This window comes from Triticum dicoccoides, chromosome 1A, assembly GCF_002162155.2.
Source record: "Triticum dicoccoides isolate Atlit2015 ecotype Zavitan chromosome 1A, WEW_v2.0, whole genome shotgun sequence".
In the NCBI taxonomy this organism is placed as follows: domain Eukaryota; kingdom Viridiplantae; phylum Streptophyta; class Magnoliopsida; order Poales; family Poaceae; genus Triticum; species Triticum dicoccoides.
The window spans coordinates 290,132,154-290,150,086 of record NC_041380.1 but is presented as its reverse complement, the minus strand read 5'-3'; the positions used below and the strand labels follow the sequence as shown (position 1 = coordinate 290,150,086).

The 17,933-nt window shown below is 45.8% G+C and overlaps 1 protein-coding gene across 1 annotated transcript; it reads right to left on the bottom strand.

The window, feature by feature from the left end:
- Window positions 1-11,097: 11,097 nt before the first annotated feature.
- LOC119269263 (auxin response factor 22-like) lies at window positions 11,098-15,794 on the bottom strand. Its single transcript, XM_037551061.1, has 4 exons — window positions 15,434-15,794; window positions 14,163-15,299; window positions 11,646-12,532; window positions 11,098-11,521 (listed from the first exon to the last, which is right to left on the bottom strand). The coding sequence occupies exons 2-4, from the start codon at window positions 15,243-15,245 to the stop codon at window positions 11,425-11,427; spliced, it is 2,067 nt and encodes a 688-aa protein (XP_037406958.1). The 5' UTR covers window positions 15,246-15,299; window positions 15,434-15,794; the 3' UTR covers window positions 11,098-11,424.
- Between the last annotated feature and the right edge of the window lie 2,139 nt (window positions 15,795-17,933).

Here is a 17,933-nt window from a genome sequence, read left to right as displayed (position 1 = left end):
TAAACCATTATAAGCTCATAGTTAATTAAGCATGGCATTAGAAATTATGATCTCTAATTGTCATTGCAAACATGTTTATTCATAATAGGATGAATCAGGAATGATGAACTAATCATATTTATAAAAACAAGAGAGGTCGAGTTCATACCAGCTTCTCCCATCTCAATCAGTTCATCATATATCGTCATAATTGCCTTTCACTTGCACGACCGAATGATGTGAATAATAATAACAGTGCTCGTGCATTGGACTAAGCTGGAATCTGCAAGCATCCAATAAACAGGAGAAGACAAGGCAATATGGGCTCTTTTGTTAGATCAACAATAATGCAAATAAGAGCCACTTTAACAATTTAATCATGGTCTTCTCCTATCGACCCCCAAAGAAAAGAAATAAAACTATTTACACGGGAAAGCTCGCAACAAGCAAAAAGAAGAACATGAAATCTTTTTGGGTTTTCTTTTTAATTACTACTACAAGCACGGAAAGTAAACTAATTAAAAGCTACAACTTTTTTTTGTTTTCTTAAGGTTTATCAAACACACAAGAAGAAAGCATAAAAAAAGAAATAAACTAGCATGGATATTACAATGAAAAAGTATGAGCACCGATATCTTGCAATGAGTGTGTGAACATGAATGTAATGTCAGTGGGAAATACATACTCCCCCAAGCTTAGGCTTTTCGCCTAAGTTGGTCTATGGCCACGGTTGGCCTGTCGGATATCCATAGTAATAGTTGGGGTCGTACTGCAAAGAAGAAGACTCTGATTGCCACTTGTTGGTAATCATCTCCGGATCCCACTGGTAATTAGACTATCGTGGAGGATCAACTTGTGGTTCCGACTCTGGCTCTATGGCTGATGTAGGGTTCCGGTAGGCCTGAATAGCCTCCAACGGAACAAGGTACTTGCCTGCAGATAAATCAAACAAGGAAGGAGCAGGCAGGGTAATAGTCTCAGGATGATGTTTATCAAAGAACAATTTGTATTTGAGCTCATTTCCCCTATTCTTAGCAATAAAATCGTGTGCTACCATACTCTTATAATCTAAATAAACAGGAGGCAGCAATTTTTCTTCCTTCTCATAATGCCTAATAGGTATGTTAAAATGAGTAGCTAGGCACGAGGGGAAGATGCCTCCAAAGACGGGGCCCTTAGTACGGTTAAGATTTAACCGTTTTGCAATAATAGCACCCATGCTGAATGTATCATCATGAAATAAGGCATGGCACAAAATAACAATAACAGGGGCACTCAGATTTCCACAGTTTCCGCGCCCAATCAAGTATCTACTAGCAAATATAGCAAAGTAACGTAGAACGGGAAAGTGTATGCTAGTAGTTCGTGCATCAGAAACCTTCATCATTTCCCTTGCAGTGATGGTATCAATAAACCCATCCACATAGCCGCGATGTGGTTCCTCTATGATGCCCTCAAAAGGGATCAAACAAACCCGACAAAAATCACAAAGTGACATCTCCTTCTGCTCATCATATAAATAAAACTCCACCGTAGGTGGTGAGCTCCTATCATGGAAATGAAAGTTTTGCACAAAGATATTGGTGAGTAAGAGATACTGTTCGCGCTGGTCGTGGAGGAAGGCAGTGAGGCATGCATTCTCAGCCAATTCATAGAAATCATCATAAATCTCGGCTGCTCTCAAGAAATCATCACAAGGCCATTCACACGGCCGAACCTCCGCGATACGAGGCAGATTATATTTGGGCCTCTTTGCTTCTTCATTTTGCTTTTCCTTCGAGCTTCGGCTCGATGAGCCCCTCAAAAATCTCTTCATTATTTTCTGAAAAAATCTGAAATTTTTAGTAACTTCAAATAAAAGTGAACCAAACTCAACAAAATTGATATCAACTACTCCTACAAGTGCCTAGAGCCTATATCATGCATCAAAACTACTTGAAACCACATAAATTTGACATGCAAGCTCAAGAACAGGGTCACCTAGGCAGCAAAAATATGCAATGAATAAAGCACTAGAACAAAAACTAATTGGACCATTGGAGGAGTTACATACCAAGGAACAATCCCCCAAAGCAGTTTTGTGAGAGGTGCTTTGAGCAAGGAGATCGAAAATCACAGCAAAATGAGCTAGAACTCGTGCTTGAGCTGGATAATGGTGTTTGTGGGAGGAAGAAGGAGTGTGTGGGTGCAGGAATAAGTGGAGGAGGGCCAAAGTGGGCCCATGAGGCAGGGGGGCGTGCCCAGGGGGGTAGGGCGCGGCCTCCACCCTCGTGGACAGGTGGATGCTCCCCTGCTGTGTTCTCAGTGCCAAATATTTTCAAATATTCCAGAAAAAATCATATTTAAATTTCAGGGCATTTGGAGAACTTTTTTTCGGGGTATTTTTATATTGCACGGATAATTCAGATAACAGACAGAAAATACTATTTTTACTTTATTTAATATAAATAACAGAAGGTAAAAGGAGGGTACACAGGGTTGTGCTTTCTAACTTCATCCATCTCATGATCATCACAATGAATCCATTAACAAGGTTGATCAAGTCTTGTTAACAAACTCATTCGGAATAACATGGAACCGAGAATTTTCGGATAACACTAGGTTACCTCAACGGGGATATGCACATCCCCAACAATAAGAATATCATATTTCTTCTTGACAGTAGGTAGAGGAAATTCAAAACCTCCAAAAATAATCGATGGAATTTTTCCAATAGAAATGATACTATGTACTTGAGGTTGTTTCCCCGAAAAGTGTACCGTATGCTCATTACCATTAATATGAAAAGTGACATGGCCTTTGTTGCAATCAATAACAGCCCCTGCATTATTCAAAAAGGGTCTTCCAAGAATAATAGACATACTATCGTCCTCGGAAATATCAAGAATAACAAAGTCCGTTAAAATAGTAACATTTGCAACCACAACAGGCACATCCTCACAAATACCGACAGGTATAGTAGTTGATTTATCAGCCATTTGCAAAGATATTTCAGTAGGTGTCAACTTATTCAAATCAAGTATAAGTATATAAAGAGAGAGGCATAACACTAACACCGGCTCCAAGATCACATAAAGCAGTTTTAACATAGTTTCTTTTAATGGAGCAGTGGGTACTCCTGGATCTCCAAGTTTCTTTGGTATTCCACTTTTAAAAGTATAATTAGCAATCATGGTGGAAATTTCAGCTTTCGATATCTTTCTTTTATTAGTAACAATTTCTTTCATGTACTTAGCATAAGGATTCATTTTAAGCATATCAGTTAATCACATACGCAAAAAGATAGGTCTAATCATTTCAGCAAAGCGCTCAAAATCCTCGTCATCCTTTTTCTTGGATGGTTTGGGAGGAAAAGGCATGGGTTTCTGAACCCATGGTTCTCTTTCTTTACCATGTTTCCTAGCAACAAAGTCTCTCTTATCATAACGTTGATTCTTTGATTGTGGGTTATCAAGATTAACAGCAGGTTCAATTTCTATATCATTATCATTGCTAGGTTGAGCATCATCATGAACATTATCATTAATATTATCACTAGTTTCAGGTTTATTACCAGATTGTGTTTCAGCATCAGAAATAGAAATATCATTTGGATTCTCAGGTGTTTCAGTAATAGGTTCACTAGAAGCATGCAAAGTCCTATCATTCTTCTTTTTCTTCCTTTCAATTCTCTTAGGGTGGCCTTCAAGATACAAAGGTTTCTGAGTCATTTTACCAGTTCTAGTAGCCACTCTAACAACAAAATCATTATTCTTACTATTCAATTCATTGAGCAAATCATTTTGAGCTTTAAGTACTTGTTCTACTTGAGTGGTAACCATAGAAGCATGTTTACTAATAAGTTTAAGTTCACCTTTGACATTAGCCATATAATCACCCAAGTGTTCAAGCATATCAACACTGTGTTTTAATTCTCTACCAAAATAAGCATTGAAGTCTTCTTGCTTAACCATAAATTTATCAAACTCATCTAAGCATGGGCTAGCAAACTTAGTAAATGGGATTTCAGCTTTATCATATCTATAGAGAGAATTTACCTTTACTACCTGTGTCGGGTTATCAAGACCATGTATTTCTTCAGTAGGCGGTAAATTAAGACCATGTATTTCTTCAATAGGAGGTAAATTCTTAACATCTTCAGCTTTAATACCCTTTTCTTTCATGGATTTCTTTGCCTCTTGCATATCTTCAGGACTGAGAAATAGAACACCTCTCTTCTTCGGAGTTGGTTTAGGAATAGTATTAGGAAGTGTCCAATTATTTTCATTAGTCAACATATTATTCAATAGAATTTCAGCTTCATCCGGTGTTCTTTTCCTGAAAACAGAACCAACACAACTATCCAGGTAATCTCTGGAAGCATCGGTTAGTCCATTATAAAAGATATCAAGTATTTCATTTTTATTAAGAGGATGATCAGGCAAAGCATTAAGTAATTGGAGAATCCTCCCCCAAGCTTGTGGGAGACTCTCTTCTTCAATTTGCACAAAATTTTATATATATATATATATATATATATATATATATATATATATATATATATATATCCCTTAAAGCAGCTTGTTTCTTATGAGCAGGGAAATATTTAGCAGAGAAGTAATAAATCATATCCTGGGGACTACGCACACAACCAGGATCAAGTGAATTAAACCATATCTTAGCATCACCCTTTAATGAGAACAGAAATATTTTAAGGATATAAAAGTAGCGAGTTCTCTCATCATTAGTGAACGGGGTAGCTATATCATTTAATTTAGTAAGATGTGCCACAACAGTTTCAGATTCAAAGCCATAAAAAGGATCAGATTCAACCAAAGTAATTATATCAGGATCAACAGAGAATTCATAATCCTTATCAGTAACACAGATAGGTGAAGTAGCAAAAGCAGGGTCAGGTTTCATTCTAGCATTAAGGGATTGCTGCTTCCATTTAGCTAATAACCTCTTTAGATCATATCTATCATTGCAAGCTAAAATAGCTCTAGTAGCTTCTTCATCCATAACATAACCCTCAGGAACAACATGCAATTCATATTTATTAGGGGGAGAGTCTTCATCATCACTTTCATCAATATTATCAGTTTCAATAATTTCATTCTCTCTAACCCTAGCAAGTTGTTCATCAAGAAATTCACCAAGTGGCATAGTAGTATCAGGCATAGAAGTAGTTTCATCATAAGTATCATGCATAGTAGAAGTGGCATCATCAATAACATGCGACATATCAGAAATAGCAGAAGAAGGTTTAGGTGTCGCAAGCTTACTCAAAACAGAAGGTGAATCAAGTGCAGAGCTAGATGGCAGTTCCTTACCTCCCCTCGTAGTTGAGGGATAAATCTTGGTTCTTGGAACTTTCAAGTTCTTCATAATGATAAGCAGATATAAATCCCAAGTGACTCAAAGAATAGAGATATGCTCCCCGGCAACGGCGCCAGAAAATAGTCTTGATAACCCACAAGTATAGGGGATCGCAACAGTTTTCGAGGGTAGAGTATTCAACCCAAATTTATTGATTCGACACAAGGGGAGCCAAAGAATATTCTCAAGTATTAGCAGCTGAGTTGTCAATTCAACCACACCTAGATAACTTAATATCTGCAACAAGGTATTTAGTAGCAAAGTAATATGATAGTACTGGTAACGGTGGCAAAAGGTGATGGTAGCAAAAGTAATATTTTTGGTGTTTTATAGTAATTGTAACAGTAGCAACGGAAAAGTAAATAAGCGAAGAACAATATATGGAAATCTCGTAGGCAATGGATCAGTGATGGAGAATTATGCCAGATGCGGTTCATCATGTAACAGTCATAACCTAGGGTGATACAGAACTAGCTCCAATTCATCAATGTAATGTAGGCATGTATTCCGAATATAGTCATACGTGCTTATGGAAAAGAACTTGCATGCCATCTTTTGTCCTACCCTCCCGTGGCAGCGGGTCCTAGCGGAAACTAAGGGATATTAAGACCTCCTTTTAATAGAGTACCGGACCAAAGTTTTAACGCATAGTGAATACATGAACTCCTCAAACTATGGTCATCACCGGGAGTGGTCCCGATTATTTTCACTTCGGGGTTGCCGGATCATAACACATAGTAGGTGACTATAGACTTGCAAGATAGGATCAAGAACTCTCATATATTGATGAAAACATAATAGGTTCAGATCTGAAATCATGGCACTCGGGCCCTAGTGACAAGCATTAAGCATAGCAAAGTCATAGTAACATCAATCTTAGAACATAGTGGATACTAGGGATCAAACCCTAACAAAACTAACTCGATTACATGATAAATCTCATCCAACCCATCACCGTCCAGCAAGCCTACGATGGAATTACTCACGCACGGTGGTGAGCATCATGAAATTGGTGATGGAGGATGGTTGATGATGACGACGGTGACGGATTCCCCTCTCCGGAGCCCCGAACGGACTCCAGATCAGCCCTCCCGAGAGGTTTTAGGGCTTGGCGGCGGCTCCATATCGTAAAACGCGATGAATCCTTCTCTCTGATTTTTCCCCCCGAAAGTGAATATATAGAGTTGGAGTTGAGGTCGGAGGAGCTCAAGGGGGCCACGAGGTAGGGGGCGCGCCCAGGGGGGCAGGTGCGCCCCCCACCCTCGTGGCTAGGGTGTGGCCCCTCTGGTCTTGATCTTTTGCCAGTATTTTTTATTATTTCCAAAAATACGCTCCCTGGAGTTTCAGGTCATTTTGAGAACTTTTGTTTCTGCACATAAATAGTACCATGGCAATTCTGCTGAAAACAACGTCAGTCCGGGTTAGTTCCATTCAAATCATGTAAGTTAGAGTCCAAAATAAGGGCAAAAGTGTTTGGAAAAGTAGATACGACGAAGACGCAGGAAGTTATGATGGTGGTGGTGGTTGGTGAAGAAGAAACCGTCCCTAAGTAGCCTAGACACCTTAGGAGACTCAAATCACTCCTCAAGCAACCACTAATGCGATGGGGAACAAAATTGGTTAGGTTGCGGAAGTCGGTGGTGGTGTAGCGGATGATGTGGTGGAAGCCCTAGGCAAAGATGCCAAAGTTTCAAAAATTTGATGGAGTCAAAAGATGTTGGTTGTATTTTTGTGGGAAGGAGGATGTCAAGAGCTTTTCAACGAGCTAAAGAACGCGAAAATCGAACTCCGAATGAATTAGTTATGGCCGAAACAAAAATCTGCTGAAATGGGAAACTACAGGTGTCGGATGTCCGGGGGCCGGACGTCCGGGCGGGCTCGGAAGTCTGTAAATTAGGCTCGGGTTAGGGGCTCTGGTTGTCCGGAAAAGGTCGGACGTCCAGTCGGTCGAGGGGCTTCGAACGTCCGTGAAAGGGCCGGTCGTCCGGGGGTCGGGGTCAACGCGAGATGCGAGATCCGGGGCGCGATTTTGGGCGGAAAATGGAGATTTTGGGGGTCAAAATTGATGAGATTTCGTGGATGGAAAGTGGGGAAAATTGGGGAAATGCTAGATCCACTCGAAACCAAGCAAATGCATGGATCAAATCCAACAAAACTTCATCAAACGAACAAATCACAAAAAAAATTGGGGCTATTTTTGGTGGGGATTTTCGAATTTGGGGAAGAACACAACAAAATTAGGCTAGAAAACAATGAGGGGAGGCTCCGAAATCGTGATCAACGTGGCTCATGATACCAAGATGATGTAGGGTAGGAACCCTATCGTCCGATCTTTCATGAAAGGAGCGGAATCCCGCGAAGAGCACGAAGAACACAAAGGGGAAAACGAGAGAAAACACTCAAACCAACTTGAATAGGTCACACATGTGCTAGATCCTCGGATACATGGAACGATACACGGTACACGATCAACTAGGGATGATACACGGTAACCGGTCTTCTCCGTGGGGAGGTCTTGAATCCACGGGGGATCTTCCCTTAGAAAGGGGGCTTGAATCCAAAGGGATCTTCTCCGAAGAGGTCGCGGTCTCTCGCAAGGAGGAGACCCAATATGGATGAGCGTAGCTCTATCCCTCAAATGAGCTATCACGATGCTAACCCTCACTAGTAGGTGGAGAAGGTCTATTTATAGTCTTAGTGCAAATGGGGGTGAAGTGAAGGGGTACATGGCCCTCGGGCCCGATCTCTGTGCACAGACAGGCGTCGGACGTCCGATAGGTATCGGACGTCCGATGGCTCGCGAGGGTCCGGTCGTCCGGTACTTGTCGGACGTCCGGCGTTTCGGCTCGGATGAGGTGGCTCCGGATTTCCAGGGACGATCGGACGTCCGGATGCTGGAGTGTGTCGGACGTCCGCTCATTTTGGCTCGGGTGCGGGGTCGCCGGTCGTCCGGTCCGAACCGGTCGTCCGGTGGGTCTTCAGGCGTCGGACGTCCGGTCTAGACCTGTCGTCCGGTGGATGGAGCTTCTTCCGCAACTCTTCTTCTCGTTCCTCGCGCTTGGTGTCCTCACTTTTTTGTTCATGGGCTTCCTCTTGGTTCCTGGTCATGCATAGCACACATGTTTGAGGTAGTAGCCATGTATCACGTATGGAAAGTGATGGTTCAAAGAGGAGCGAGTTCACCTTGCGTCCGATGGCGTATGTTCGAGGTCTTGTCATATGTCCTCTTGGGGCTTGGAGAGTAGTCGGAGTGTACATGGGGATAAATGTGGGATGCTCCGCATCACGATATGCCACACGTGTGGCAGTTATTGGCGTCCTAAATTAAGGGGAGTGCTACGCGTCGGCTGATGGATTTTTTTTAAATATTCGCCACCTCGCCAGCCGTCTGATATAAGTTTCTCAACATACTATCCCACTTCGCAACAAGAGTGTTGTTTCAGAAATAATGCTGACTATTTCAACAAAGAGTTTTGTTTTAGAAACACCAGTGAATATTGTAAAAAAAGAGCTTTGTTTCAGAAACTTTGACGACGTTGTCAAAAGCATCTCTGCATATGGTTTCTCTTTGCAACAAGAGCATTGTTTCAGAAACACACCTTACTATCACAACAAGAGCTTTGTTCAGAAAACATACTGTGCAGAAAGAGCACCGTGAGCCGCTGCCGTCGCAGGTCCTTGCTATGACGCTCGCCGTCAACCCCGCCGAACCTCGCCGAGACGAGCCCCCGCCGCTCTTGGACGTCCCCACCTCCTGCCTGCGGGTCATCCTCATCGAATCCGGCTGGAATCCTAGCCGCACGAGTCGCCGTCCCTCATGGCTCCCGGACGTCCCCGTCTCCTTCCCGCACCCTATCCTTGTCGGATCTGGTGAGATTCCTCGCCTCCATTGCCCTCCAGCTGCAAGAGTCACTGAGCGCCGCTGCAAAAAAGGGCCAGTAAGTTGAGACTCCCTTCCAAAACAACTGCTCAGTTGCAGAAACGATGTGTACACAGAGGTGAGGGTGGGCTTGCTCTCGTCCGTCTGATCAGCTGATGATCTGACGGACACGGAGCCGGCGGACGGACCTTGCGGTCGGCCGGTTGAAGGTAAGCTTTTCCTTAAATATATGGAAAAAGCTTGGCTTCAACCGGCGAACACTCGCGGTGCGATCCGCTGGCTTGTTCATGTGACGCATGTCCTGCCTGGACGGTTTTATCTTTTTCTTTCTTTCAGTCAATGTGACCGCTGAGCGTTGTTCACTGTCCTCTACAATAGTTTCTGCAGCAAACTATATGTTGCAAGAAAATGTAACAAGACTTGTGTTGCAGAAAAATATTGTAAAAAAACTAAATTGCAACAAGAGCTATGTTACAAGAAAAAAAACTTGTAAAAAGACATGTGCTGTAAAAAATCTGCAACTTAACATATGTTGCAAAAAATTCTGTAACATGACCAGTGATGCAGGAATTTCTTACAACATGACCTGTATTGCAATGATAAAAAGTGATGCTCGATCGCTCAATCCACCTGATCCGATGGCTCACGAGCCGACAGGCCTTTTTAAAAGATCCGCCGGCCTACGCATAACAGCCTTGGATCGCCTTGGATCGCCTTGATCCATGCATCGTCACCCACGCTCGCACACACACTCCGTTATATCTCTTGTCTACCACGTGTCCTCTACCTTATCCTGGAACGACGGTGGTGTTCCGAACCAGACGACTGCAACTTAGACAATCTTTTGTAACATCAGCTCTGTTACAAAACAAAAACTGTAACAAAACCTTTGTTGCAAAAAACAAATCTACAACAAAAACTTTGTTGCAAAAAAAACCCCGCAATACAACCTATGTTGCAGAAACATAACCTTTATTGTAAATGTTTCCGCAACAAGATCTTTGTTGCGAAGTAAAGAGAGACGTTGAGCCATAGGATTATGTCACATCCAACGACCCGCGAGGCGGTGGATCGTTTTAATCTACATGTGCAATAGCAATTCCGTTAGAGCTCGATAGTTGGTTTTTTCCAGGAAGAAAAGCTTGCTTGACCCGTTAGACCAATAAATAATAAATGGGCTAAACGCCGTTTACGTCCTATAGACTTTTCCAAAGGCGAGACCTATGCGAGTGTGGGGCCGGCATCATGGTCATGGTCATGGTCATCATCACGGACACTGTAGTACAGAGCAATTGTGTCAGTAAAACAGCTCAACCTAGGACGGCCTCGATCATAACCGGTAGAGTGACAGGCCACCACACGACGGTGTAGCACCAGCACCACACTAGGACGACGTTGCAGCCTGCCAGACCCACAAGCCTCCAATCCTAGAGGCGTGTCCAGCCTAGTCGACTCGAGGGTGGCCCCCTTTCTCTTCCTCCTCGCGCCGTTTTTCTCGCGTCACGGCTCCGACCGAGGTTCGGCTCGGCCAACCACCCGCCCAAAACAAAACAAAACAAAGACAGGGTTGGGTTGTGTCTCTCTCACGGTCACGGAGAGATGGCGACGTCGGAACGCGCATGACAACCCCGTGCGGGTGCGGCGATGGATGGGTCACGCCTATAGCGTCTACGCCACCCTAGCCTCCCTCCCTCCCTCCCTCTCGTACCACCACCACCGCAACTTGTTCATCATCATCAAGCCAGCAAAAAGCACAACAGCGACAACAATGGCCAAGAAATAATGTCCTAATAAATAAATAAAGTAAGAAAAAACACCAAGAAATTCTCATCAAACGCGCTCTAATCCTCAAGCATTTCATCTGCCCAGGCAACGCCAGCTTTAATTTCCAAAGACCCAACTGAAACTTTATTCCAAGCAAAGCAAATCCGTCCAAGATCAGAAGCCTCATGACCTATAGACTTCCAACTCAGCCGCCGGATGACCAGCCCTTAACTTGGGCGATCAACGGCGCTGAACAAACAGCTAACAGACAAATACAGTGAGTACATACTAAAAACCAATCCACAAGATTGTACTAACGACGACGCAGTTCCGCTTGACAGCACGGGTAAACAAACGCTAATAAAACGCATGCATATGGAGAGTAGTCCTTCACTCTGGTTTAATATTTCTCGATGAAGCTCGTGCTGGAGCTCATCAAGATATCACACCCGCTGAACCATGCATTCGATGAGAGGTTTCGCCAGTCCTCCCTTTTCGCCACTTATTATCGTCAGCCTCCGTGCCACTTTCATGAAGTCGCTGTTACATGAACAGAATGAATTAGATACATATCACTACAACATTACTGCAACATTAGAAGATGAAGAAGATATTATCACGCACGAGTTAAGGAATACTGCACATATCATCAGGGACTTCTCACCTGAACGGTAATCCACCAGTGTGCATGACAGCACCAGCCGTGTCACGGTAACGGAGATGGCTTATGATTTCTTCTTTCTCGATGCCAAACATGTCAGCCAGACGGCCATACAACTCGTCATATGACCCGAAGACAGACAAGTCGATGGTGCGACCAACATCCTCCGATTCCATAAACACCTTGCAGTGCCCAGCTTCCAGTCCAAGATCAGAAGCCTCATGACCCTGGGATGAGAATCCGATGCAGATTGATGAACCGGAACCATCGGACGCATTTCCTGCCTTGAGCGCAGTACTGATAGGTGAACTATTTCCAGTAGCCCCAGAGGAGAGTGTCTCTCTTGATCCACTTGAAGTCATCTGCTGCTCGGTAAGAATGGCCTTTCCAAACAACATTATATGTGGTGTCTTTCTGTCAACAGATTTTTCTGTGCTCTGTGGTGTACCGATTGTCAACAAGCAAGAGACGCTGTCATGGGCTGGTGCGCTGCTGAGCACAAAGCCCTTAGATATCCGGGAAGACGGGGTTAGAGCGTCAAGCCGGTTAAAACCGCCGCCGTGGAACAGACCAAGGTGCAGCTTATTAAGCTGATGGTCTGTTAATGGTAAACCAAATTGAGCATGCCTGGCTCCCTGTATGCCTGCAGGAGAGTTTTTGTCCGAGTAACAGCATAGGGGGCTGTTGCTAGGACCAAGTGGGTTCCCATGGAAAATTGGATTAAACAGATGACCATCCAATGGAAAATCAGGATGTTGGGGAACCCGTAACTTCTTTCGTGGTGGAGAAAATGGTCCCAAATGGATTGGTGGAATGCTTGATACAAGTTCCACAAGCCATGGGCTCACGCATTTCACATTTTGTAACAAGTCTGGCTCATCCCATGTGACCTGCAAGAAGTTTGCAACCATGAACCATGTTAATAAAGAGAATTACTGTAATCGACTAAACAAAAAGTACCCTGGTGCTTGCAGAACTAAAATGCGCAAAGTAGCACAACACCAACTAAAATCGATGACCCATTTTCGTATTAAATCTGATATAACTAATGATACTGATGAAAACATAGACCTCCACTATCTCAAAACTACTAGAAAGACATCATTCACTATCCTACGTAAGTGGGTAACATAAACGTTGAGATAAGATTCAATGAAGTAGCAATATGCATGAACGGCTGAGAGAGCTAAAACTGATAGATAAATAGACCAAGCATGTTATGTTGAACTGCCAAATATACCAATTTCAGCATCTGCTACCCAAGGTACAGACAGAAACCTTATGGTTGGAGTACGGGACTGATCAGATAGACAAATGTGCGGTAGGACTTTCAAATAGAGGGAGGATCAAGTACCTTCAGCACGAACAGTTTATACAGGGATCATCATCATACTACATGAGCGTCATATTAATTCAATACCCACATTTGAAATTTAATACTCGTAGTACCAGCATCAGGTATTTATTATAGTAAGATGCAGTATTCCACACCGAACTTTACTGGATTTGTTTATTAGGCTATAAAAAAACTTTGCAAGAACTAGCATGGAGCCCTGATAGATGGGCTTTGAAACAAACGAATGACTAGAAACGAAGCTGTTGGCAATGAAGACTCCGATCTCAATTCTCTGCTGCACTCTTACTATTTGTACACGAACAACTTCCATAAGAGAAGCTGAACAAATCTGACAGATGATGTAGCTTGTAGATTCTTGTACATAAAAGTTTGACCCTTCTACTGTGTACGGCATTTTCATTAGATTTGTGTACAATTTTTTTCTGTTCCAGGTCAATGTAATTAGACAAATCGTTTCTCATCCACATTAGTCATACCTAACCATGCTAAAGGATTCTGTTTCTAGTTAAAAGTTTGCCAAGTATTCCCATGCCAAGTATCATGTTGGGTGCTAAAGACCAAACATCAAGCTATGACATTTGAGCAACCGATGATGACGTACTATTCAAGAATTTGATATCATACTAAAAGGAATACGGAAGTTTAGGAGCCCACTATTGATAAATAAGAGAGCTAGTACTTGAAGAACATGCAGACTGATAATCCAAATTTGGAAACCAACAAAGCTACTAAAGGACCACAAGCCTTTTCTTCCATAACTACCATGCAGTTGTGAATTCTGCATTCCAACAGCTTTATTGATTGTACCACCAATTCATACAAAGTCAAAATCGAAGGAGGATGTGATGTTTTACTCCAGTAAATCTAAGCCAGTTGTTGAACTAATTAATAGGTTAATTTGTTGATATCAGGGGTTTGGGAATCATTATTATTACCATTACTACTAATTTGGCAACATTGTGCGGCAAGCTGGCCATGTTTTGTATGGTAGTACCTTAACTTCTAGTTCCATTCAAGGCATCTGAATGAGAAGCCTCCATACTACTAATGTTGTGTAAATGATGCACTGCATTCATCCCTTGCAGTTCCATGTTATGTACTATGCATCTTTATTGAGAAGAAAGGATGGAGTGCGACTATGGATATCATCAGATCGAACAAACCTGAAGAAGTCTCCATGGTGAATTCGGCCATCTGAGTGGATCGGCAACCTGAACCGAAGATATGGTCCCCATAAACCAGCTGATTCTTGAGGAATCCTCGGTCTCAAAGGCCATCTTGAACCTCATGCCAGGGCACCAGTGGATCCTCATGGCGGCCTGCATCGCCGCGGCCTTGACAACAAACTCCGGCGTGCTAGCTCTCGGGTAGTAGACCACCTCAAATGGCTGGCTGTTGGCCGCGAGGGTGGCCGCCTCCACGACATCGGCGATCTTGACCTTCCCCCTGCCCTTGACGTAACCGGCGGGGCCAGCATTCATCATCTTGTTCTCCTCGTCCTTGAGGAAGGCCGAGAACCCCCCGTACCCTGGCGCGTTCCAGCCGGATATGCACTCCATGCCCCCGCAGGTGACCCGCTTGGCCCGGCGTATCCCGACGCAGAGCTCCCCGTGCTCGGTGCGCAGGAAGACGATGGAGTCCCCCGCGACGAGCTTCTTCTGGTTCACGAAGGTGCTCCAGCCCGTGGTGAGCAAATGCCGGCGCGGCGTGCCCCGGTAGATGTGGCGGAACTTCCACACCTCCCCGTGCACGTCCTTGGCGAGCACCGTCTGCACCGGCGGGTCAGCCCTGTAGTCAAGCTTGGGGAAGATGGTCTCCGCGCAGTAGCGCGGCACCGAGAAGCCGCCGCCGTTGTTGGCGTCGGACTGCGTCAGCGTCTTGGCGAAGGAGGCCAGCTTCTCGCGCGCCTCCGCCGGGTCGCCCCCGAGCCCCTCCGGCTCCCGGAACCCCGCCTCGCCGGGGCCGACGGGCACCAGCCGGATCTTGGCGAACACCTCGTCCGTCTCCGGATCAGCCAGGAAGCGCACCCCTGCCACGCAGCAGAGCACGAGCGCGGGCAGCGGACGCGGCCCGACCGCCGCCGCGAGCTCGGCGGCCGCGCTGCCGCCGCCGCTGTTGGCGTGCTCGGCGTGCCCCTGCGGGAAGTAGTAGACGCGCGAGCGCGGCAGCGGCATCTGCACCATGCCGCCCGCGCAGGCGTGCCACAGCTGCGGGTCCAGGCACCTCTCCTCGCCCACCTCCTTCATCTCCACCCAAAACCACCGCCACGAAATGCGATCACTTCTTCCCGCACACCAAACCTGCCACCAAATTGCCCTCCATCAAATTCGCAAACCACCGCACAGCAAACCCAACTCCACACGCAATCAATCCATGGCGGGCACGGCCATCAAAAGAGCAAATCAACATCAAGAAAAGCAAGAAAGGCAAGCACCTGTTTGGCCCGCGCGCATGGCCTCCAATTGGCAGATCGCGAAAGCTCTGCGAGAGATGTGAACGCCCAGAGCCGGAATAAACAAAGCAAAGGAAAGGAAAGAAGGGAAATCTACATCAGGCGACGGCGCCTCCCCTGCCCTTCCCCGGCCCCTGCAACTCCATCCCAAGTTGAAGAACCGCCGCGCCGGTCAAAGCAAAGCAAAGCAGAATAAATATCCAATCCTTGGTGTCCGGAACCCAAAAGGCCCCGATTTTTTCCGTGTTCTTGAGAGAGGGAGGGAGGACGAGGAGGGAGGGAGCGCTGCGCTACAGCGGCACAGTGGTTTGGAATTATGGCGAGTTCTTTGGATGTCTTCCCGGCCATTAGATAGATAGATAGGGGAGAGCTTCGCTGCTGCAGTGGCCGGGCGCCCCAGTGGAGCCGCGGCCCCACCAGATCGCCTGCGCTGGCTCGCACAGCCAACAGCGACGCGCACCAACCGTAGATGGACGAGACTTGCCTGCTCCCTCCCCGTCCGTGCTCCCGCGTACGTGACTTGATTTGATTGGAAGAAAATAAGACCCGACCCCACCCCCTAAAAATTAGGGAGAAGATGATTAGATTAGAAAAGAAAAAGAGAAAAGGACAGGCGTAGGATGAAGTGGGAGCACGGATGGGAGCATGGAAAGAGCAGGCAAGCCGGATCCACCGTAGATGACTGGTGGGGCTGGCGTGTCGGTGATAAAGGCTGTGGGGCCATGTGGCTGCCTTTTGTGCTGTCGGTGGGCCGCGGCCTTGATGGCCCGGACTAGGAAGTAGGGAGTGGCGACAAGAGCCGAGGGTTTTCGTGTTGTTTTTAGTGTTTCTGAATCTGAAAAGAGGGGAAAATGTTTTTAAAATCCAACAAAACAGCTAGATTATCTCAGATCTGAGCCCATTTATTTGGTCTCGCCGCTGTTGCGAAGCTCGCAGCGTTTTGTTGGTTGGGGTGGGTGGGACCCGGAAGAAAAGAAAAAAAAACAGTTTTGTCACGCGTGCGACGCGACGCGACGCGATGCATGTGTATATCCTCGTCTCATCTGCTGCGAGGGAAGGCGACGACACATGGTAGTAATAAGCTGTCGAAATTTGGTTGTTTGGGAGAGAGGAGAGGACAAGAAAGCATTTGTGCGCCGCGGCCGTAAGTTGGTGTTGGCAGCGACTGATTGCATGATCCGGAAATGGGCGAATCTTGTGCCTTGTTCGTCTCAACTCCTGTGTCTTCCCTTTCCGGCCCGGGGGCGAACCCATCGCCGGGAATTCAGAGCCAGGGCAACCCACCCACGGAACACCGATTGGGACATGTCGCATCTCTCCCTCCTCTTTTGCGCCACTGCAGCTGGCCACGGGCCGCATCTGTATCTGCATCTGCATGGATCATACTGTACTAGTACTACCCCATTTGCTATACTTTATTTATTTTTGACACAGGATTTGTGAACTGAAGGGAAAAAAATGTCCAAGTCTCGGGGTTTCGTGACGTGCCAACTCTTGGTGGAGAGTGCGCCGTGAAAACGCTGTCGTTCTTTTCTCTCGTCGCCGTTGGATCCAAGAAAAGAGAGCGGGAGGAGGAGGCGCCGTGCGCGGGGTTTGGGGCGATGGATGCCTCCGCGGCCCGAGGCCAGCCGTGCGTGCGCCACTGGCCGACCGCCCAAACAAAAGTCCTCCCCATGATCCCATCTCCATCTCGTAGCGGACGCGTAGTTCGTCTCTACTCCGGCCACGGCTTCGACCGAGGCGCCGCTCTCTCGATCGATCCCATCGATCGTGGACTGCCAACGGCCCCTCCAGTGCTCCCGTCCTCCGCGCCACTTACAAAAAAGGGAATCGCGAGATTTGGCGAGCATTTGAATGTCACGTCGATTTTAAGGGACGGTTGGGATTTTGAGGTGAGGGGGCGCTGCGCTGGACCAGGACAGCGACCTTCCGCGAAGCACTGTTGGGCATTTTCCGTGATGTCTCTCCACGGGTACTGTTGACTATACGACATCCGCGCAGTTTTTGGTACTGCAATCAAACCACCGGATCAACCTCTGCAAAGCCGCGCCGGCCCTCCTTCACCTAACAAGTCTGGATCGTATAATAACTGGGCCATTTTTATCGATTTTTCAAGGCTGATGGAGCCACCGTAAATAGGAAAAACTCCGATTTTTTTTTTATGAACTGGAAAGGACGAACTGTTTTTTTTTTGCGGGGAAAGCGACGAACTTATCAAGGAGACTTTAGGCATGGCCAACACTACACGGTGGACAGATGCCACAACGCTCCGCATAGGTTTGGGCGGTCCTTGATTGCTGTTTGTGATGCTTACAGACTTACTAAGAAGGATCTTGTAGAGGAGGTCATCTTCTCCCTGACAAAAGTGTAACGAGTCAATGAAAGACAAGAGAAGGGAAGAGAAAATAGAGAGGATTAACGAAGTGTTGGGCTGAGATTTGGATAAAATAGGAGAGAGAAATATGAGAAGTAAAAAAGACCG

What these genes read in the sequence shown, in the direction of transcription:
- LOC119269263 (XM_037551061.1), bottom strand. Translation starts at nt 15,245, where the DNA reads ATGAAGGAGGTGGGCGAGGAGAGGTGCCTGGACCCGCAGCTGTGGCAC. An exon ending in CACCATGGAGACTTCTTCAG is followed by an intron (nt 12,533 to 14,162) that starts GTTTGTTCGATC and finishes AACTTCTTGCAG; the next exon opens with GTCACATGGGATGAGCCAGA. An exon ending in ACTGGTGGATTACCGTTCAG is followed by an intron (nt 11,522 to 11,645) that starts GTGAGAAGTCCC and finishes TTCATGTAACAG; the next exon opens with CGACTTCATGAAAGTGGCAC.